Here is a 24,995-nt window from a genome sequence, read left to right as displayed (position 1 = left end):
GTAGCGCGTGTATGGTCCAAAACTGATTTTGCAATACGCTGCAAAATGAACTTTGTAAATGATCTTTTTTATGTACAGTTGGAAGTTACCCCTCATATGTTGCAAGTGTGTAGGGAGCATTAAGTAACTTCTCCAGGGCCATCTAATGTCATAAAGTCGGCTCTGCAACAGGTCATGTTCTGAGAATTTCCAAGCGGTCAGTTACTCAACAAGGAATTGAGTTTAACTGAAGTGTATATGAATAAGGAAATTCTGAAGACATAGTCTGTTGCTGGGGGATAGAGTAACTCTGATTCTCAGAGGGAGGTTCCCAGGCTCACTCTTGTGACACATGTATCACTACATAGGATCTGACAGAACGTTCCCCTATTCTCTACAGCTTGAGGCAGCTGTGAAACGTAATGAACAGTAGGGTATATCTCAAGTGGGTGCATAAGAGTATACACCAATCAGCCACAACAATAAAACCACTGACAAGTGAAGAGAATAACATTGATTATCTTGTTACAATGGCATCTGTTAAGGGGTGGGCTATAATAGGCAGCAAGTAAACAATCAGTTATTGAAGTTGATGTGTTGGAAGCAGGAAAAATGGGCATGAGCGACTTTCCAAGGACCAAATTGTGATGGCTGGACGACTGGGTCAGAGCATCTGCAAAATAGGAAGGTCTTGTGGGGTGTTCCCGGTGTACAGTAGATAGTACCTACCAAAAGTGGTCCAAGGAAGGACAACCGGTGAATCGGCAACAGAGTCATGGGCGCCCAAGGCTTATTGACGCGCATGGGTAGCAAAGGCTAGCCTGTCTAGTCCAATCCCACAGAAGAGCTACTGTAGCAAAAATTGATGAAAAAGTTAATGTTGGCCATGATAGAAAGGTGTCACACAGTACATCGCAGTTTGCTGCTCATGGGGCTGCGTAGTCACAGATTGGTCAGAGTGCCCATGCTGACCATTGTCCACCGCTGAAAGCACCTACATTTGGCACGTAAGCGCCAGAACTAGACCATGGAGCAATGGAAGGAGGTGGCCTGGTCTGATGAATCATGTTTTCTTTTACATCATGTGGACGGCTGCTTGTGTCGTTTACCTGGGGAAGAGATGGGACCAGGATGAACCATGGGAAGAGGCAGTGTGATGCTCTAGGCAATGTTCTGCTGGGAAAGTTTGGGTCCTGGCATTCATATGGATATTACTTTGTCACATACCACCTACTTAAACACTGTTGCAGACTATGTTCACTCCTTCATGGCAACAGTAGTGGCCTCTTTCAGCAGGTTAATGCACCCTGCTACACTACAAAAATTGTATGGTTTGAGGAACATAAGAAAGAATTCAATGTGTTGACTTGGTCTCCAAGTTCCACACATCTCAATCCTATTGAGCATCTGTGTGATGTGCTGGATAAACAAGTCTGAACCACGGAGGACCCACCATGCAACTTACAGGAGTTAAAGGATTTGCTGCTAATGTTTTGGTGCCAGATAACACAGGACACCTTCAGAGCTCCTGTGGAGTCCATGCATCGACGAGTCAGAGCTGTTTTGGTGGCACAAGAGGGACCTACACAATAGTAGACAGGTGGTTTTAATGTTGTGGCTGATCGGTGTATACCAGTCTATGTTCATATGTCACACAACTGTTTCTAACTGCTACCTGCTACATACACACAATAAAAGCAGGCATTTTGCGTTCTCAAAATTCATGAGAATATCAACTTGCTGCAAATTAGTGCCTCAGTGATATCACTAGTTCCTGGTGAATTAATACGCCGAAAAATAGTACAGTGTGCTTATATTTATACTTTAAACCCTAAAATAACGTTAACGTTAAGTACAAGTCCAGTTTCTGCATAGAAGCAAATAAGTGATTTATATTCAGACCATCTCCTGACATACACACATTGAAATATCACGGAATAAAACATCAGCGGTAACGGTAAGACATGGCCAGAACAGTACCGGAACATATTTTAAAATGGTTGTTCACCTTCAGACAACTTTTATTTATTTTTACAATCCAGCCTGCAACTTTTTCCAAGTGCATTGCTTTAAGTGTCTGGATTGCATCTAAATTTTCATTTACCTTTACCTTTTATATCATCCAGATGGGACTGTTTACCTTGTCCCCTTGGATACAGCACAGCTCAGTTCTGTGCATTGGATACAGTCATATCCAAGGGCAAAGGAAATATATCTGCTTTGACACTGTAAAAGACTTAAAGAAAACAGAAGGAATAATTGTTTTTTTAATATATCATTTTTTTCTTATTAATATTATTTATTTATAGAATACCAGTCATATTTCGCAGTGCTATACAGTCACCGATATGTAAAATTTACCATTTTTATCACATTGCAATTTTACTATTTCCATGACTTGGTATATGCAGAATTCCGAGTAATGAAAGCTGTGTCACTGACAACATCTGTAGCATATTCCTCTGCAAATGCTGATAATTTGATTTAAATTGAGAACAGTTTCATCAATCTGAACATAAAAAGCAATAATTACAGCGGCGTAATCTAATTATAGAAATGTCTAACACTAATGAAATAGCAGAGTGTAGGTCTTCCAATGGCAACATATTTACATTTCAATATTATGAATATTCAGTGGAGTAAAACGTCTGTTTCAATAACATCACAATTTATCTCTGAACTCTAAGCTGTGATATTGGTGCTTTTCGTGTCGGATCGTTTGCCTGACTCCAGCAGTGTAAAAACTCTTAGGAAAACATGGACTTTATGGTTATTTTATGTGTATTTTTCTTATGTCTACAAAGTGGTGTCAAGTTTAAAACACTATAAACTGTGTTAGGGTTTATGGACTTTAAATAAAAAAGGAAGTCACTTCCTCCAGTGAAATATAGTATGTTTCCTTGTGTCCTGCTAACCACAAATAAAACATTTTTGTATTTTCAAAGTATTGTAAACACAAGAAAATATTTTATATACATTTTCCAAACATGTGAAGGTCTAGTTTAAAAAAAATATTATAAAGTAAGGAAGAAATATATAAATGTGTTTACAGTAAATGTGATATGTATGATAAAACACATTATTACATATACACAAAATATCAAATGTTCTTTTCAGAAATTGTGAAAAAAATATTTCCACTTTTTCTGAAAACGTTTTCTTTGTTAAATCCAAAACACATATATAGCTAAAAAGATCAATATTGTTCATTGTATGCTTAAAAGGGTAAAGATCTAACTTAATCATTATATATCACTTTAAAATTACATTTTCTAAATTCCCATTACCTTCTGTTTTAAAACCAGCATCGGCAAACCTCTGTTTCTGAATCTTCTTATTGCTATATATTTGATCACCTGTCCCCTATTACCAAAGATGAAACAAATCATTATTACTCAAAGGATATTTAATAAACGACTTGCTTGGTCCCTGCCTATGTAATCCTGGGTCCCATTGTTTCATTCAATACGAAAAACAACCAGGATGTGTCTAAGAATTGTGTCATCTCAGGCTACATTTCAGCATAACATTTAAGAAATAAACGCCAAACAACTTTTTACCTAATCGAAAATTATTAGTTTTTAACTTAAGTATGGCTGTAAGTGTATTTTTCAGAAAATAATATAATAGTATAGTAAGTACTACTTTCATTAGTATGGGGGTACATTATATATATATATATATATATATATATATATATATATACACACACATATATTTGCATGTATTCATATTATAACTACACATTCAGTATATGCACACAGTCCTTTGCTAAATTCTTCATTTTAAACATGTTCCCGGTCCTCTGATCTAGCCCCCATGCAAACAGCATATTGAACTTGTCACATCTCAATAGACATTTAAGATAAATAATTCTACATTTCTAAAGACATCGATCTTCAAACTGGGCAGCTGCAGTCACCCTGTTTGTGACTTAAAAGCTCTCCAGCTCTTCACAGAGAAAAGACAAGGAAAACAAGTCGCAGAAATGAAAAAAAAAAAAAAGCCTTTGCATATTGATTCACAGCACTAAACTCACTTAGAGAAGTCTCTGGCAGTAAATTATTAAATGGACTGATTTATCCCGTGCACTTATACCCAGTTTGCATACAAATACCCAACATTTACCAAACAATCTATTGTGTATTTCTGGCAGATGACATATGGGCTCTTTTAATTTCAATTATTTTACTCATTATTGAATTTTCTGTCCTCCGAATTTATTACCCAGATTGAAATCTAAACATTAAATTATTTGACTTTTTGTTTACCCCCAGGAAGGAAATATCGATCATGCAGAATTGATTAAAATGCAGGAAAGAACAATAGTGATCAGAATATTTGCAGCATTAACAGCATGATTTTATTAATTGCTCTAATTATTAATGTAAACGTTTGTAATGTAAGGATAACGCGAATATACGTTACAGTGTATTCTATTACATATTCTGAAAACAAAAAAGGTTTTATTAGCTGGAAATAATGTTAATTAGATGTTTTCATTTTACACGGGTGCCGGGCACACCAGGCGCTGTACATGGTTCTCATGGGAAATGATTTCACTTGATGCCTTGGTGGGGACCACTCAGTGGAATGGATGATAAGAGCTTCTATATGCTCCCGTCTCTCCCAGCAGCAACTAAATGAAGCGTTCTGGATCCAGAGTCTATATAAAAGCAGCGACCAATCAGGACACAGAGACTGCTGCAAGGCTTCCATTCTACTGGCTGTCCTTTATCAACAAATGGCTAATTAGCATACCGTAGTTCTACGTTATTGGACGGCCGGCTTGCCTGTCACTGACACGTTAACGCCTCCCTTGCCATGGATCAGAGTCTGCAGCCAGGAGTCTGGCAGTAGTGTGTAGGAGCTGTAGGGGAAGGTGCACTGTATAAGTAACATGCTCTAGGATCTATGGGGATCCTTCTTAGTGAGAGGCTGAGCTCACAGCTTTGGGGGGATCTCTGATCATCTTACCTGCATGAGGACACCCTGGATATTGGACTTGGGATGTGCAGCTGGGGATCCTGCCAGAGTGTAGCTGGATTGTGAGGTTGCTGAGAAGTCTCTATGAGGATTAGGGCGCTGAGGGCAGGATGCTGCTGTGGACAGAGTAGGTCCCTGGCTGGGGGTGCTGAATGATGTCCCCATGGATGCAAGTCCCGTGTCCCCCCTGAGGAAAAGGCTTCTCCTGCCGATCTGCACCATGCTATTTCTCTGCCTGTATATGTTCTACTCGTGCGCCGGCTCCTGCGCCTCCTTCCCCAGCTCCACAACGCTCGGGCAGCCCGGGGTGCTCTCCCAACTCCTTCTCCGACCTGAGCCCCGAGCACCGGCCGAGGACACGGGCTCCATCAGCAGCTTCTACAACGGATCCGGGAGCAAGAAGCTGCCACAAGCCATCATTATCGGGGTGAAGAAAGGGGGTACCCGGGCTCTGCTGGAATTCTTGCGGGTCCATCCGGACATCAGGGCGGTGGGCGCTGAACCCCACTTCTTTGATCGGAACTATGACAAGGGACTGGACTGGTACAGGTGAGAGCCACCCACATACATGTTCCTGCACAACCCTAAATGTAATGTCCCTTGTATGTGTCAGGATCCTACATATATAACGTTCACATGCACAGTATATATAATAACATTAAGAGTCACGAATACAGATGCATTGCACAAATAAGTATCAAGCTGTATAATGACCGATGTCCTAACAGACCGCACACACTGCATGGTATCACAGCAGTAGGGCAGATGATGGTCTGGGGTGAAGACTGGATGTAAGAGACACTTATGACAGGTGACCGACCAGCTGTAAAACACTCATCCGACCCCACTGAAGCCCACTGCTCTTTCCCTTCCACGGTCCTTGGTCCCTGCTACCAGCCTTGCGCTGGAAGAGGCTCCTCTCTGTAAGATAAAGGTGCTGGCGGAGGGAAGTTGCTTTATGGTTTAGCAGTCCGGATTTTCTTTGTACAGATTCCTAATTTATCATCTGAGCCATGTAACGCACAGAGGGGTCACTTACTCCCAGCAATACAAGCTCCAATTATTATTATCGATTTGGGGTTTATACGGTTATAATAGGTCCAGGAAAGGGTTGGAGCTGGTAGATCTCAACAAATAGCTCTAACATATTCCTCTTTATCCCAGAGATGAAAAAAAGACTGTAACATCCATTAAACCATTACAAGCTAGAATGTAAAAAGACTGGGCTGCTTTGATCCTAATCTGTAGTTTGGGGAGAAGAGTAGCGGTTTAATTCCATGAGGGAATTCTGTAGAGTCTGAAATTGAGCGCAAATAAAATATTGATTTTTTTTTTTTTTCCCTTCCAGTCTGAGTCACTTTTGTGTGGCCTTCATTCATCACAGGGCATTTTCCCCGTACATTATATATGTAGACGTCTTGTAGTAACAGCCTAACTAATAAGCTCACATGCAAACAGCGCTTTATAAATTAATTCTAACACAGGGATAATAATAATACAAACGCGTTCTGGACCGAAGGGCTGTACTACTATAGGGCTCATTATTGTAACTTTTTATTGCATTTACGGGTATGTTTTTATGGTAACGCCAATTACTTGTTGTGAACATAAAGCTGCCTTTGTGTTTTAGTTTTAAGACCATTGGGCCGGCTTAATGAATATTTTTGTTGGGTTTTGGGTTAGTATATAAAATAAGGTTTACCTGTCTGAATACCATAGTGAGCTGCACATATTATGAACCGTACCTTGTGCAGAGTTGCACTGATCCCTGTTGAGTATTAGAGGGCATTGCATCTACACAGCTCTTGGGACAAAGCACAGTTACAGCCTGGGGACCCCGAGATGGAAAATAAATGTCCCTTCATTTTTATAATGACAAAGTGACCTGAGTCAATGTTTCTCTGCCATGTCATCAAATAATCATTATACTATTTACTGATGAGATCCAAATATAGAAATAACTAAAATAAGCTGACATATTTCACCATAAATTACCTTAATGGCCATTACTTTAAATAAAAAAATAAGGACACAATTAAAATGTCAACATTTTATTTCAGAGCTCAGACTAAAATTATATTTTATTTCTTCTTTATCCTACTGAGTAAAGTGAGAATCTTACATTCATTAGTAATATTTTGTTTGCCATATGAAATGGTTTCAAAAGTTATACCGTTTTACAAACTTAGCCTTTATAAATGTACCTACAATGCTTAAAATAAAAAAAATCAAATAATTCAAAAATATGTTTTATATCCTTGTGGTTTGTACAATTCCCTTTGATATTTTTTGAGCACTGTTTGATGTTTTTGTTTTCCATTTTAACAATGAGTCTTTTCACATATAAAATGTCATTTTCCTCCCAATAATGAGCCCTCACACTTTTCAAGCATCCTAATATTCCCTTACAACATCCTCTTTTGAACTTCTGTCCCTGACAGAGATCAAATTAATAACTGCATACAGTCAAATATCATGGAAAGAGGAAGAGCATAAATATTTATTTATGGCTTTCTCTTTTTTTTGTATTAGACTATAATAGTGTTGCAGTTACATTTTTTTTCCTTCAGACTTTTTTTTTTTTTTTTCTTTAATCTATCTTCAAAAGAAAACAAAAAAAAAAGGGCTTGTTACAACACGGATGAGAACATCACCACACACACAAAAATGCCCTGGGAAGATTCTGTGTCATAATAAATGTTTTTGTTCTGCTCTTTTCTCTCAAAATCTTTGTTCTCATTCAGTTCAAACTTTCCCCCCCAAACCCTTCAATATGCCAGAGAGACAGTTGGAAACTTTCTAACCTTTCACATGAACTAAAAAGTAACATTGATCAAGGAGGCCATGTAACATATCGACACAGAGTGGGTGAGGTTAGCAACTATGATATTGTTGAAATCCCTTTTTATATTATTCAAATATTATTATTATTTTTTTAAAATAATATTTCAATTATTATTAATAATTAAAAATAATATATTTTTTCAATTTTCCAAATGACACAAAAAAGTATGGTAAAAATGCAGCGTGACATCCTCTTGGTGTTGTAGAGGTTAATCTCTGTCAGATACCACTAGAGTTTTTTGCACTGAGTAAATGCAGCTTACACCAGGAGTCCTGCACAGTGCTAACAGGCTGCTTTGTAAAGATGATGTACTGGCAGGAACAATCTAACGTAAATAAAAAAAAATAGGTTGTCAAGATTGTATTAAATAATTAAGCACAGTAGTACAGGACTTTTCCAGTTAGCTAATAATACAAAGTGCATAATAGACTCACACTGTCAATGATCTCTCCCCGCATGTGTGTGCATGTATGAAAATAAGGATATTTTTTCACTGTCACTGGTTATCTGAGGGGCTGAGCCTAGCGCTGGTCATTGTTTGAGTTATCTATCAGTTTTGACACTGCTTTTTAAAAATTTCTAGTTGCAAAGAAGTAAAGATGGCTCTGCATATATTTTCTGGTAAACAGGTTGCAAGTACATAATATACATATATATAGTATATTTTTGTGGGGACATATATGAATAGTAACAATCCTTTAGATGGCTACAAAGGTGGAATGAATCTCCTGCATTGAGGGTGAATTGCTTCTCAGTGTTTTATCAAACAATATGATAAGAGCGTTGACTGTGAGAAGCAACAGTCAGCAGCCACTATATTTGCCAGTGTAGGCTTCTGCATTGGGCAGTAAGTGTTAATGTGTATACAGATTTAGGTGAGTCTCTCTAGCTTAGCCATGGTGGCCCACCGTATCAAAATGACCTAAATACAAAGGTGGTCTGAAAATTTAACAAGGGCAGCTCAGTAACTCAGTCTATACGCAGCATGTATAATCATATTTTTGTAACTGCTGTTATCATTATAAGCACTGTAAGCATGCACATATTACATCAAATATTCTGTTAGGATCCTGACCTTTGATCAGCATTCAACTTTGTAATTACATTTAGACGTTTCACCATATTCATGTAGACGGCAATGATATTATTATTTAGAAATGTACGCACAGATGCTTGTGCTGATGTATTGGCCTCTGAAAGTGAGTGTTAAAGGGTCATTAAAACTGTGTTCAATTGTATAAAAATAAAAAAGAAACTATTACAATTTATATTTTCCCCTGAGCTGAATCACAGTAAAATGAGATCTGTGCCTATAAATGGGGGACTTGTTAATCCTTTAAGGAGGAACAACAACATAGACAGAGTTAACTCTATGCTGCCAGGGCCAGCCATCCATAAGAAGTATGTCTCCAGAACCTCAGGTGATAAAGGCTAATAGTGGATCATCTTCCCATCTCAGCACAGCAGGCAGGAAACCAACCAGGGTCCGTGACATTAATCCACAAGGAGGGAATCACACTTCATTGTCTGCAGTAGATACAATATGGTAACTGAGCTTTGAGGTTATTTACAGTGTACACAACGCAGGACAAGAAGGCAACGTGTGATAGAGGGACTGGGGGTAGGAGTTATTAAAATTCATTGCTTGCTGTGGTCTGATATCAGCAGGATATGTGCAACAACTGTGTAGATTAAGGTAGTTAAACAAGTGCATTTTGTGCTGTATAAAACACATTTATACTCGCACAGCTATTACAGAGAGAAGCAGGGATTCCCTGGAGTTAATTCCTATTTGATGGCCCTCTTCTCCATATTCCTCTTTGCTATTGAATATTTACATCAGTAAAGGCCAAACGGATCTCTACGACTGAGCAGAGAAATTGTTGATCATTCATTTCAACTCCCTTCTTTCTTTACGAAATCATTTTATTAACGGCTGATATTTTTATTCACAAAAATATTTTTGAAGTCTTATTTTGTCCTGTGAGTGCTATGGTGTTGCCACCTTTTCCAGATCAATAAGTACTTCTTCCAACAATTATAATCTGATTATATTATTACAAAATTATTATATATTTATACATAGATATTATAACATCCCTTAGAAAAGATGCTGAGTAATTTAATCATTCCAGTTAAAAATAGCAAAGCTTGTGAATTATAAGGAATATCATGCCCCCTACTGTCAATTATAAGGATATAATATATATAGGTCCCTGAAACTGTGTCCTACATAAAACCGATCGGTCTCCAGCTTATTCTTATAATTTACACTACACTATTACAGAATGTAATCAGTCATTTCTGGGTTACAGTTCATTGGGGTTGTCCAGTCAGTGTCCCCTTTCTGTCACTGTGCAATAGGACACAAATTTTCTGTTCGATCCATGTTAAAAAATGATTAACTTTCCTATTGTAACACATGTGGAACACAAATCTTTAACATTTGAATGGAGCAGGGACTAAAAGCCAATAGACATGTTGCTACACTTTGCTTCGCTCCCATATGTTAGGCCCCTGGCCTAGGCAGCAGCCCTTGAATGACCTAGAGAGACATCATACATGCTCAAAAAGTAGTTTAAGAAGAGGGTGCAAGGATGATTCTTATGCTTGACACAGATCAGATCTTCATATGTTTTAGCTGATAGCCAAATGACAATATCTGTGTCAAACTTGGGCACATGTGGATGGACAATTTAAGTTGATCAGTACATTTGGCGGTTAGTATGAATGGATCAGACGATATGCAATGTTCAGGACAGAGAACAGCGCACATGTAATCATGTGATCAGTTGCCACTGGTATTTGCATGCATGCCCATAAATTAGATCAATTCCATTAATCTTCCCAGGCATCGCGATTATTGGCGCCTAAATTAGTACCTGCTAAAATGACTGTATTCAGCTTTACTTACACTGGTTATATTTGGGGAAGGGGTAACTATTATCTAAATAAAGTACCCCCAACAGTACATTTTCTAGTCATGTATATCAGCTCGACTTCAGCATTATCAGGATATCAGCAAGAAACTTACATGTATTCTGTTTTACCATTGTTGGCGCAGAGATCACCATATTGGAGCTTATTAAAGTTATCCGTGAACACAAAGCAAACTGACAGAAAATTCGGCCTCGGATTGACAAATGACTACAAATTAACTGGCACCATATTATGAGTTTCAATTAATTCCAGATATTATATTACAATGACTTTATAAAACCAAGTAACACAATCTGTCAAAGAATATTAAAAGGAAAAATATAAAAGTTGAGCAAATTGCTTTATTGTATCTTTCAAGCAGCTGGGCACAGAACTGAGACGAGTTCTGTGTCCTCACAGCAGGTAACTGACATGTGTTTCAGAATCAATTCAGTTTATCCAGTCAATACTGCCATCAGAAGAGACGTGTTAGGAGTACATTCTTAGCCATAAAATGTGGTAGCCTGGGGTATAGTGTGAGAACGCGGGTGATTGGGATATCTGCCGAACAAATTGCGGCTAACTTGTTCTCTTGGGTTGGAAGGGCTGGTTGAGTCAAACTATTAGTCAGAGGCAACCAGTTTGTAGGCTGAACCAACGTTCAGCATGTCATGTTGTTTTGTGGCTCTGTGATGTCGTTAGTTCTTAGTGAACTGATAGACTGCATTCTTATGAGCATTGTTTTAGCCCACAAAATGGATACCTCCACTGTGTGTATAAGTGATGAATCCACTTTAACACCAGGCCATATGCTAGGAATCTGAGATGTGGCAAACTAGCCAAACTTACTTAGTATGTTAAAAGTATTTTCTGATAAATGCATGGTAAGTTCCATTAATTGAACTAATGGTGCTAGATTGATGAAATAGGCAGTGAGAATGAAGGTATAATGTGTTTGTGCTTCCATGGCAGTGAATCTCAACTAGTCAGCCCCATCCTTGTTCTTCCAGTAAACAGCTGCATATGGGTTAACCAAGAATACATTATATTTTTTTGTCTGTTGGATACAGAAAACAGCAGTGTCAGGCTCTGTTTCTAGCCAAAATAAACTTGCCTTGTCATTAAAAAGTGACTGTTCGTTGTTATCTTTTCAAACACCATTGCAGTATTTTGCTGTTTAACATGCTACGTTATTAGGGCTTGGGCATGTGCGGCCATTTTGTAATCCAGAATGCCTCAGTGATGTCACTGGTTCCTAGTGAATTGGTAGGCTGTATTCTCACAAATTGCTGCCTCCACTATGCCTAGCTGACCTGTATACTTTCACCAATTATTTCCTAGTAGCAGAAATGGAGACATTTTCCTCAGTCCAAAAACTACCAGCATGGCGTGACTAGTTTCTAATTTATTCAATCTTAAACAGCTTTATAATCATACAGCAGGCAATGGCCTCAGAATTTACCACATTATATACAGAGAAGTCATAGGCCGTTTTCTAGATGTTATATTATTAGCAGAGATTATTAAAAGCATTAACCAGGCTGTCAGATAGCGAAGGAGAGAAGGATACTGATAGCCTCAATAAACGCCACAGACTTTTAAATATTGTAAAAATCAAAGAGAAGACAATAATATTTATTTTTCAATAACAAGTTTAAACCTTTTCTGTTTTTCGCTAAGTCTGGCTTATATTACCTATAGTATTAAACCTGAAAATATTTAAATTTGATTATTCACAGTTTAGGATACAGAACTATGTATGTAAATGCAGCAATTTATACCACATGCCACCAAATCCATCTGCAATAAACCAAATGATTTAAATATAAAGTTACTGTTTTGTTAACTATACAAAAGTGCAAAGTGATTTATTTTTTTTTTATTTTTTTTTTTTTTCCTTTAACATCTGTAATAATTATTTTGGAAGGAGATTGTTGCACGGTGCCAAAAATTCTCGATTCTCATTAAACAAATGACAGAAAGTGAGGCTTACCAAATGAATCTATTTATGCATTTTCCATACATTTAAATGAATACCACATTTTCACATTTCATCTGGTTCATTTACCCTCTTCGAAAACGTTTAAGAAAGGCAAATATTAATATTTAATCATATGGTTATTTTACATTTTGCAGCAGTTCTTATAGTTTCTTAAATTACTCTACTCAAGAAAATCAATGTTGTCTTAAAATAATAATAATAAAGAAAAACATTCCAAGGGGGGTAGGATATAAAATCTACTAGGATTTTATGCTCATATGTTCATTGTATGTCACACTGCCAAAAATAATGATTTTTACATCTCAGTAGCACTGGGTGACTCAATGATTATACATTAAGGCAAAGTACTGTTTTTAGAATATTATATTCTATGTTTATGCCACCTTAGAATACAGCCAGGAGATGCACTAATTATTTTATAGCAATTCTAAACTCTTTAACATAGGATGATGAATATTTGAAACTGATGCAATAAATTGGTAAATACAATAACAAAAAAAGCGTTAAAACCTTGGTGAAGTATGTAACAACTCCATAGAATATTTTTTGAATGTTAGCTTTTTTAAAAAAAATATAAATATATATTAACTAACTGTTATTTCTTAATACCACTGTTTCACATGTTAGTCACATTTTAGAGGACTTACTCAGTCACAAACTTTATCTGTATGAGATCATAGTTCCGAATGTTTTTTTTTTAAGTGCCTGCAACAGTCTTATAATACCTCCAAGGTCTCCACTTGAAATCCTCATATTTACCATGACGGAAGAAAACCAGATACGTATATTACAGTATGACCCATTTATAACGCTGGACTCTGCAAACCTTCAAAAGTTTGCATGACTTTTATTTTGTAATGTATAGTGCCGTGTTCTAAATCACACACTTTGTTATGTTTTGGCAACGTTGCTATGTGCAAAAATACTACATTTAAACAACATTTTTAAGATTAGATATCAATTGGGAGATCCAGAAAAATAAGTTTATAAACTGAAATCTAAGCAAGCATTATTTATATAATACACTAGTGATGCTAATATATGCTTTAACTGCTGTAAATAATGGACCCCTATTGTAAATGAGTCCCATTACATTATATATCATATGCAATATGGAAGTGACCAGTAGAGATTGTTTTACTTTTTTAGCCATGGTAAATCTATGGGGCGACAATATATCGCTGCTAGGTTCTGAGATTTTCTATAACTTGAAACATTGCCATTGTATTTATTCTTATTTTTTTAACCAAATATTTTAAAAATAAATCATAGGGAGACAACTATATGTATCAACTTTCCAAATAAAACTAGGTAATGCAAACATAATAGGCAAGCAAGTAAAAGTTCCATTATAAACACTACATCAAAGACCCTGAAAATTAGAATGAGGTGCTGCTGACAATTGTCAGAAAAGGGGTATGAAAGATGAGGTAAAAAAGACCCTGTTTTACCTCAGAAGATCATGGATGTTCTGGTCAGCCATTTTGTTTCCAAAATAGAGAAGACGATTTGCAGACGGTTTTTGGATAATATATCAACATTGGTTTGGGTTCTCATGGGCTTGGGTGGTTGACCCTCAGGAGGCTTGAGATATTTGCACAGATGGCAGAGATAATCCATGTTACAGAGGGGGGAGCTACGCCCAAGAAGGCCTTTCGCCCCATTGAGTACTATTTAGAAAGAGAGGACATTGCTGAGCTCAGATTTCTGGGACCCCCTCACCTGTTGTGTCACTGAACTGTCTAGAAACTCTGGCACATATGCAAGTGGAGCTAGGGGGTGACTTTGATATTTCAATACCCGTGACTGGGATTCTCACATTGAGATCAGGCGAAGATCACACCCGTCATAAAAATGTTTCATTTATTCAGTCATTGAACCATGTCAAATATTTCGGCTTCAGAAGCTGATCACTGCCTGGAAATATTTGTGGGAAGCTGTGCAAGGTCCATACATAACAGTTTATAAAATGATGCAATTTTGGAATTTTATATCACTGCATATCCTGTAAAATATCTAATGATAACATAACGGCTATGTTTTCAGGAAATATAGAAATAAGGATGAACAGAGCAGTTATGTCACATACACACACAATATTATATTGATAAACAGATGAAAAACTCTCTGAAGGTGTTTTGGTTGTAATTCCTCCTAGGAAACGCTGTTCAGGATAAACTTCATAAGTGTCATTTTTCCCTGAAAAATAGCACAGATTTAGTGTAACCCTTTGCAGCCAATCATAAATTTGCTCTCATTAGACTTGCAGTGGACTATTGAAAATTAATATGTATTGGCCGCTGTGGGCTAGTGCAAAGGTGCTTAAACGCAGTCCTCGAGCTACCAGCAGGTCATGTTTTCAGGATTTTTGTATTTAAAAACAAGGGGGATAATTACTGGTCCAGAAAAGAAATCCTGAACACATGAACTGTTAGTAGCATGAGGACTGAGTTTAGACATCTCGGGGCTAGCGCATCTACACAGTATCTGCGCCATGTTGTTACTTAATGCTGAATGTGTACACCCAGTGGCTCAGTTGAGGTTAATGGAAAGAGTGACCTGTAAGCTTACGAATGTTCACTATCATCGCCAACACTGGTCCAGCTTCACTCCTGAGCTTAGCAAATGCTAAGCAAATTGCAGGTCCTGTTATGTCAGACCTTATAATTAAAGGGCTGTGTCTGGTACCTGATGGTGGAACGGATAACAATCTGTACTGTGATTAGAAGGCAAAGGATAGGCTAGAAGACATAATTACGCAGACTTTGCAGGATTATTCCAAAGGTGTATGTTAGCATTATCCTAATGGAGTAGAGATCAATTTGCAAACAAAACCAAATAGCTTTAGGCTGTTAGGATAAATCGATCTGATCTTTTGTGTTAACTACCAATTGTTCTTCTGTATTAAAAGTATTTCCTATTAAACTGTGTGTTATAAAGAGTGTTAGTAGGTGGATTTAGTGGGTATAATATCCGTGGTGCATTTAGCTGATCAGCTCCCTGGAACTTTGTATTTTGACGCCAACTGGTCGCCTTTAAATCACCTCCCCCCACCATTGTCCTCATTGGGAGGGGCTGTGTTGGTTTGAAACTTTTTTTTATTTTTTTTACATTTTTGTTGTTTGTTCATGGCTGAGATGAAGACATTTACAAAACGCACATCCCCTGTGTCTGTAGAACAGCTGTTTAGCAATGATTTAGCATGTTTATATAGCCAACTCAATATCAGATGCACAATTTTGCTATGTATCAAGGGGGTTTAAAAATTCTTTCACCCAGTCATGACTTTAAGAGCCAACAGTAAAGTATCTACTCCAAAAACAAAATTAAAGACACATTAAATGACTATGTAATAGCAAGTTATCACATTGAATTTGTTTCAAGCTGTGAGTATCTGACAGGTACACACAGAACAAATACAAATAAACAAAAATAATTAGCTAAACTGGCTCTAATTCAGGGACACTTCCCCCCCCCCCCCCCCCAGCACCCCCCACATTCCCTAACCAAATAAAATCAGAGGGGAGCTGGTTGACAAGTCTGTATTTTGTGTGTCTGAACCTTGCTCTGTATAAGAAGGGGGAAACACACACAGCCTCTTATTATATCCCAGACTTGTAATTAGTGTGAATCGTTACCCACAGAGCTTGGCACCAACGCCTCCCCCCCCGTCCCAATTAAAATACGCCATACAAAAATTTCAGGAAGTATAGTTACTGTGGAAGAAGAGTTATCTTTAGCCAAATGAGTAACAGTTTGGTCACAAACATTCTTGATCTCTGTGCTTCTTTCACGGGAGTAAATTTAAAATGAGTCTGTCATTGTGCGTTTGAGATATATCAGTCTGTCATTGTGCGTTTGATGATCTCAGCTGAATATAATTGTTCTGCAACAGTTTCCCTGTCCCTAAAGACACAAAGTGAAAAGAAAATGTTTATTTTGTGTTGTCCTTGTACAAGCTTGGTTTGGAGACATGATTGCGCCCTTGTTGTTGTAACATCAGAATTTTATTACATTGTACTGCCCATTTGTTTGCTTAATCAAATGTTGCAAGTTAGTGTATAATGTGTCTGTAGCCACTGGTCACTTAATCTTACACACATGTATTCGTCACTATTTTTATGAGTATCAGCCATCTCATATTCTCACCTCTTCCCAGTGAATTTTGGCACCGCCCCCCGCGACAAAATGCTGTTTTTGTTACGGGGGCGGGGCCAAAATCATGCGATTCACTGCAAATCGCGTCATTTTTACAGCAAGAGGCCGTTGAGGAGATGTTTGTCTGCTCTCCCGGGAGTTCGGGAGATCTACCCAAATTTCGGGAGAGTTGGCAAGTATGTCCCTAAATGGCCTATACCAAGTATACAGCTTTTTTTGGGGGGGGGGGGGGGCATGAAAACATCGTTACAACACTTTAATCAAATTTACAGTATGGAACTGCACTTTAAAAAAATTAATAAAATAAATTTCATCCATTTTTTACTTGGGGAAAATCATAGAAAAGCACAGCAATGAATTTTATGTGAACCAGACAGTCACACTTTAATGTGCGTACAGTGCATGCAGTTTTTTATGAGATGAACTAATATTCATGACACTGCAGCCTTCTGTGGTATCACTGAGACACAGTGGAGGCAGCCATTTTGTGGCAAAGCTCACAGTCATGAGAATGACAGTTCACCAGGAGCAGTGGCACAACCAAAGCCTGAATATAGCAGATGTAATGAGCTATATAGCTCTGCTTGTTTACTATACATTTAAATAGCTAAACTGACTGGTATGCAACCAAACAAAATGTCTGCCCCCTGCTCACTGACACTGTTAACAGTTTTTTCTTGGGTGTAAAATACATACTAATTAAACAGAACTATGGTAAGATAAACATTTAAATGTCTTTATGCATAATAGGATTGTTTGGGTGTATGGAAGAGGCCTACTAACTATATGTGTATCTCGTCATATTAATTATAACCCCTTTGCAGTGTCAGATTTTCTGACAGGATAATTCATAATTAAGGATTGTTTGTTGATGGGTGCAGAGTTTAGTTATTATGTTTGTGTAATAGCACATCGGAGCCAGTTCAGCATCACAATGCAAACACACACACAAAGCAGGCTGCTGTTAAACAGACAATCAGAGTTCATTCTACTAAATAGTGAGTCCTTTCTATGAAATTAAAAGATGAGCTTCTGTTCACCCAGCATGTAGTGTCCTCATAAAAAATAAACAGTAGGGGGTGTCAGCATGGCTTAGCCAATCCCGTTCCAGTTTCTTGAGGGGACACAATGTCTGAAGTGGTCATCATTTGGAGGTGGGCGAAGTGCCTGTCAGAAATTTTAGTAGAAGGTATTAGAATAGAGGCAACAGTGATTTTCAAAGGGAATCGCACTGAGGCTAATTGTGTAGGGGAGCATGTAGAGTAAGAGACAGAAAGGGATGGGGCAGTCCACCATACTCTGGATAAGTAACTGGGGTGATAGAGGAGGGGGTTGGCTATACCCTGCCTGAATACAACTAGCAAACAGTTGAAAAAACAAATCTGTGGGGAACAGGAATCTCCTGCTGCATCATAGAACAAAACATGGTTCCTCTCAACAGGATCTAACATGTCAGTCTTTTATGTTTCCCAAAAGCCTTTGCACACATGGATAGCCATGCTGTATTGTTCCTAACTGTTCATGCTGCTTCTAAAAGAACTGCACATTTCTAAAAAAGCAGATGACTGACCCATATATATCAGTAACAAGAGCTGATAAATTACTGTCTGTTGCTACAGAACATTAAATACTTCACCAAACTATAAGATGTCTGTTAAAACACTTTTTAGCCCGTTCTTCTTAATCAATTCAGCTTGTTCATATATACAAGGGGTTACTAAATCAAGTGTCTTCAATCATATTTTATTTCACGTTGTTGTGAAGGCAGCCATTGTGCAGCCTAAACAATTTGTATGAGAGCCTTTAAATTCAGTAGGAACTGCCAATATCATTGAAGTATCAGACACTCAGTGATGTCACTAGGTCCTAGTGAATATTGGTTCAACCCACAAAATGGCTGCCTCCACAGCGTGTTCGCACCCCTAGTGTTACTACCACCATTGAACAACAATTTCAGTCCTGTTAAAAGTCAAATGAACCGATATGATTTGCTTTGGAACGATAATTAATCATCGTTGGAGTGTACAAGCTAATGTGATATCGGGCCGAACAGTCGTTTATCATGTGACTGGCCCTATAATCATCTGAAAACCCTGTAGTGTGTACCCAGCCTTATTCTGGCAGTAGCCAAAAAAGTAGGCCTAATGCGACTGTAGCTTTGGGGATAAGACAAACGGTTACTACATAAAACAGAAATGTGCTTTTATGTCCGTTCTGCTTTAAATGTAAATAAATTGTTTTAAGTAGTTTCCCTTTTAGGCTCTATCCAGATAGGTGACTCACCTGACTTTGGTTGTTATCATTGTCAGTAAGCTTTGTTATCTAGTTGAAGGGAAGGGCTGCGTGTTTTGGGTTAGCTATATCCAGTACTTGTGGTTATCAAGTGTCAGGCGTATTATGATAGAGAAGGCTCTCAGTGAATTAGTGAGGTAATACAAACACAACAGGACATTTGAGGTAATTAGTCTGATGGATGATAAGGTCTTCCGGGGTTTACAAATAATCACTTTTTTACTTCTTTAAGAAATCATTTTGGTTATTATTTGGTCAGAGGGGTGTCTGGTTTCAAACTGTTGCTAAAAACTCTGAAACCGTGTGTGATTTTAGCCATGCAGAATGGCTGAAGTAACGCACAATGATAGTATCCAGTGTAAGACATGTTTTGGGAACTCCACCTATACAAGTTAAAACAGGTCTACATCAAAATTGTTGCAGTAAATGTGAGATCAATGCGGGGTTAATTTATAACCTCTTCATATTTTTTGTGGAATATGCAATCTATCCATATTTCTAACAATTTTATGTCTAAGTAAGTAATCTTTTCTTTAATTCCCCTCACAATGAACCATTTTATTAGCAATTAACCATTTTATTATTTAAAATGGTTATTTATGTCTCATACTTTTAAATTTGGCTCCGCCCACAAAATGGCTGTGTCCACTATGTACAGACAACTATCACAGCTTCATGGTCTCTCATGTCAGAGTTTTGGTGCTTTTCTCTCCATGAAATATAATAATGTGGAATTTTTTTTAAAACTTTATTTGTTCTACGATTTTGTGACTTTGAATAAATAAAGTGCAAACAGAGTGAAATTCTAGAATTCTTTACAATCCATCATATCCTCTTCTCAAAGATAATAGATGTTGCTGTGTGATCTTCATCCCAGTTGGTATTTCTGCCTAATTTAAGCACTAGGCAGCGTGGGTTAATGCATGTGTTTGCAAACAAATCAAAATGAGGCCTTGCAGTCTGAGGAGTTTACAGTAATTTGAGGCAATTTAGCAATCTGCTTTATGCAGCGCTAACAGCCGTTATCCAATGGAAGATGTGTAAAAGGGATGTAATTGCAGAAAGAAATGGCTTCATTTGTAGCTTCTGAAGGAGACGGAGTATCGTTTAGTCCGCCTGGGTTGTCATTGTTCCTGTTTTATTACGGCACTAAGAGACTCAGTACTATTTAATCGCTCTGTTAATGGGATAACAATACATAAACTAGAATTAAGTATGACTGGAGTGGTGCTGGACTCCTGGAGAAGTTTCAAGGTTACTACCATATGTTAATACTAATAGTTAATATTTCCAGAGTGTGTATATTAAATTTGAGCCTCACCAATGTGCTTTTAAAGTCGTTCTTTGCCATATGCAATAAAAATATAAATAACCCTACATTTTTATGTTAGCGTTATAATTCGCCTTTCTGTCTGTATAGAAATTGAAAAGGCATGTCTAGTTTTTTTTCATTTAATAGCTTTGTCTGTGCTTAATTCCAAAATAGAGTTTTATCTATAAACAGCATTAATTTGAACATATAGGAATTACACGGATCCCATGGATTGTGGTTTGCCATTAAACGCATGAACGGCCGACTAGGCTAACAGTACTGCTAGATTGTCAACCAAATCATCCAACCAGATTGTGTATAGTTGGTAACTGTCTACAATTTCCAGGGACGACCTCAGGTGTGCCTCTGTAAATGTATGTCCCTGTTTTTTAGTATTGGCCAACTGTAAGAAACAAACTAAGTTAAAAATGACACAGATCTTCTTCTCAGAACAGTTACATACAAAGGGTCTGATTTTGAGTTGGGAGCAAATTTGCACCTTGGCAAAACCATGTTGCATTAAAGGGGGAGGTAAATTTAAAATGTAGGGGATAGATTTATAGCTGGGATATGGTATGTCATAGGTCAACTTTAATTTCAGTGTAAAAATAAAGCAAAGTATTTGTGTGCTGCTACATGAAAAAACAGCCAGTATTTTCCTTGCGTGCAAAAAAATGAAGTAAATTTGTAGCCCTTGCATTGTAACATGATCTGTCCAGGTGCAAAGTTTATGGCATGCCCCCTTATACACTACTACTGCATAGATGGGATAGGTGCAGTTTAACCCCTTTACTGCCAGAGATTGCTTTTTAGTACACAGCAGAAAAAGGGTTAACAAGTGTCTTTTCCAAGTGAGAAATGGGTTTTTCCTGGTGGAAACATAACAATTTCTTGTCTAGGAGGACACAACAAACAGCTGTGATCTGCAAGCAAGGTACACCGCAATCACTTCTCACCTCGTTCTTCCTCTAACCTGAACAACATTTAAACCGTTATTTACTAAAGAGGAAAGCAGCAGCAAAAATTTTCACCTACCAAGCAACAGTTAATTAGCGAAGTGGGTCAATCCCTTATAAAGCTATACAAATAGCTCAAAGCTGTTAACGAGAAGCCATTTGTAAAAGAGATTGGGCTTGCTGGCAGTGTTAACCCTTTGACTGCTGAATTATAGTAAAAGCACAGGTTAACTTCTTGTGCAAAGTGACAATGCTATGTTAATTCCTGTTTAAGTGGTTAAATACGACTGATATGTTTTTCTGGCACATTTAATTGTTTGTGGTATATATGTTTATTTATGGTGTATATGTAGTCAGAGAGAGAACCCCATACTTCACTACTCTCCTGGAATTCCCGGAAAGCTCCCGAATTTTGGGGAGTCCTCCCGGACTCCCGTAAGAGTAGACACACCTACCTGATTGTCCAAAATTCATGGCATTGAATGGCAGGGGCGGGGCTTAATAGTGTCACTAAGCCCCGCCCCACTATTCAATACCGTGAATTTCTGCATTTTATAGTAGGGACGGGGCTATGGTGACGCGATGACGTCACCATGCCCCCTTCTGCCCCCTTTCACATGAGAAGCTTTGAAGGTTGGCATGTATGGATAACCCTGATACAGCTTGAAACCTGTTTTAATCTATTGCACAAGTAATAGCTATATGTGTTTTTAATGGTGTGATACTAATGTCTAATTTTTTGTGGACAGGGACTTGATGCCGAGGACGCTAGATGGCCAGATCACCATGGAGAAGACTCCCAGCTACTTTGTGACCAAGGAAGCACCAGCCCGTATTTCCGCTATGTCGAAGGGCGCTAAACTGATTGTGGTGGTGAGGGACCCAGTAACTCGAGTCATATCGGATTATACCCAGACGTTGTCCAAGCGGCCGGACATCCCTACATTTGAGAGTCTGACATTTAAAAACAGGACTACTGGTCTTATTGACATCTCGTGGAGTGCCATCCAGATTGGCATTTATGCCAAGCACTTGGAGAACTGGCTTCAGTATTTTCCCATGAGCCAGATCCTGTTTGTGAGCGGGGAGAGACTAATCACGGATCCCGCCGGAGAACTAGGGCGTGTTCAGGATTTCCTGGGGCTTAAAAGGATCATCACCGACAAACACTTTTATTTTAACAAGACTAAGGGCTTTCCATGCTTGAAAAAGGCAGAGGGGAGCAGCAAGCCCCACTGCTTGGGGAAAACTAAGGGCAGGACTCACCCCAACATAGACCCGGAAGTTGTCCAGAGACTGCGGGAGTTCTACAGGCCATTTAATATGAAGTTCTACCAAATGACTGGGCATGACTTTGGCTGGGACTGAAACTCCACCAGAGACCTAGTGTTATGTGAAGTAAACACATCTGTATGTGTGCTTGTACAATTGTACAGAGATCTATTTTATTATAATTTATTTGTAATTCCTAAGCAATTAATCCACTAAGCTGCCTAATCACGCGATTCCTTGCTTGCCCATAGTGTTAACATTCCATCACACATAACCCTAGGAGGGCTGAATATCAATGTCATCTTTTACAGATGACCTGCAGGCAACTTCATGGTCTCAAAAAGGGTTATTCATCCCCATATCAGATAATGGTGCTCCTTTTGCAGTCCTATGTTGAGAAAATATGAAAAAGCACAATAATTTTACCTTGGTATTTTTTATGTTTACGGGTATTGAAAACTCTTATAAATCTACAGGCTTATTGGGTTCTTGGTCTTCAGTTTTTGAGCAGCGTTTGTTACTGTAATCAGACTTTGTAGAGCATATGGGGTAGTTCCAGACATTTTTATCTTTATCTTTATTTTATATAATCACTTAAGTAATAGTTTATTCAGACTCTTTCATGTTGCTGCAGAATTGCAATACAAAATGAAAAATAAAAATAGAACAGTGTGGGAAGATCCAAGTTCTAGGTATCTAATAACTTCGATATTTTGCAGTCAACTTTTTGGAGTGTTTGACAAGATGATATTAGATGGTCAATCATGGTAGTGATTAGAGATTCCAATCAGTGATGGTCTTAATTCTTAATGTCTTCCAGCTTTATAATGTCTCTATGCATGAAAGAAAATGTTTATTCTTAACATTTACTTTCTATAATCTATGATTAATTTTCTTGTCATGATTGGATGCACTATCATTCTTAAGCAAATTTTTTTTTTTTTTTTTTACAATTTCAATTACATATTTTAACTATGTCCCCTTTGCACTATTGCTATTAATATCCAACATTTAGCATTTGCCACAGTATGCTTCTGTTTCTTTTCTCCTTGTGGCAGTCTTGGTTTATGTTTTGAAATTCCCATTATGAATTGTAATAACATCTACCAGGTGATCTTTGGAAACCTCACTAATATACTTGAATGTAACACCTGCTTATCATAATAATCTGTTTTGCAATTTCTTGAAGACCTTTAATGCACCATCGTAGATCACTAAATGTTTAGGGCAATGATAATTTGGGAGCCATAATGCATCAGAACATTGAACCCTAGGATGCTAGATTTACCCTCCATGCCATCACGAGCTGCTTCCCTGCCAAAACTTTGCACAGCACTCCTGAGCTGGGGTTGGTCAGTCTTTGCTAAGTCATTTTTCTTACATACCAGGAACCCCCTCAAAATAACCAAGAGTCATTGGTTTAATTATTTATGTTTCAACGGCTAAAAGTGGTAATTCTTACACTGCTGCTAAAAACTAAAAAGGCTATGCAGATATCTGTATAAGTATTTAATAAAGATGTAATTATTCTGCCCAATAGGATGCAGCCATGACACCAATCCAATCCAAGGCCTACTTAATGTGATTAGGTACTTTGTCATATGCCTTGGTTACCATGGAGACAAGTCCTAGTCCTTGGTTTCGTACTTAAAGTACTGCTACCTTTGCATCCTGAAGGAGGGTTCCGTGGTTAGATTTCGCACATACGACGTAGTGGTTGAGTTTTATTCAGCCATATCTATTTTATTTGTTTTATTTTTTATCTGTAACCTGTTACTTTAGAAATAGCAAATTTATATAAATATATATATATAAGTAAATATATATGAAAAGAAATACAAAAGACGTTGCAAAATGAAAAGTGTACATTGTAAATCAAGTATTTTCTGGTATGTACCATACAAAATTAATTTTACACAGAAAAAAAATATGTTTTTAAAGAATATTGCATTCTGAAAATTCATACTATGTCTTTGTATGAGCAAATAAAACTATATTTTACCAAGATATATAGAATTGTTACATGTTTTTTTTATTTTACATGTTTTTACCTTATAAAGTGTGATAGTGCCATGGCTGCCAAGCTGCTTATTCTTCACAAAGGGAGAGAGATGTTCCAGAATGTACAGTAATAACCCGTAGGAATCAGTCAGTAATGCATTTTCATCTATCAAGTGGAAGTTACTTAATGACAGAAAATGTTTGAATGGTTGCTATGTGCTACTGTTCATTTGCTTTTTGTTCCTTTCTCTTTCTCAGAACTAGTGATTTGCA

At 37.6% G+C, this 24,995-nt stretch overlaps 1 protein-coding gene across 1 annotated transcript; it reads left to right on the top strand.

The window, feature by feature from the left end:
* Positions 1-4,822: 4,822 nt before the first annotated feature.
* Positions 4,823-24,688, top strand: LOC142161396 (heparan sulfate glucosamine 3-O-sulfotransferase 3B1-like). The gene is made up of 2 exons (XM_075216970.1): positions 4,823-5,514; positions 22,199-24,688. The coding sequence occupies exons 1-2, from the start codon at positions 5,129-5,131 to the stop codon at positions 22,815-22,817; spliced, it is 1,005 nt and encodes a 334-aa protein (XP_075073071.1). The 5' UTR covers positions 4,823-5,128; the 3' UTR covers positions 22,818-24,688.
* Positions 24,689-24,995: the final 307 nt, after the last annotated feature.

The sequence above is a fragment of the Mixophyes fleayi genome, chromosome 6 (genome assembly GCF_038048845.1).
Source record: "Mixophyes fleayi isolate aMixFle1 chromosome 6, aMixFle1.hap1, whole genome shotgun sequence".
Classification (NCBI taxonomy): domain Eukaryota; kingdom Metazoa; phylum Chordata; class Amphibia; order Anura; family Limnodynastidae; genus Mixophyes; species Mixophyes fleayi.
The sequence above is the reverse complement of the archived record's forward strand: the minus strand, read 5'-3'. Positions and strand labels throughout refer to the sequence as shown.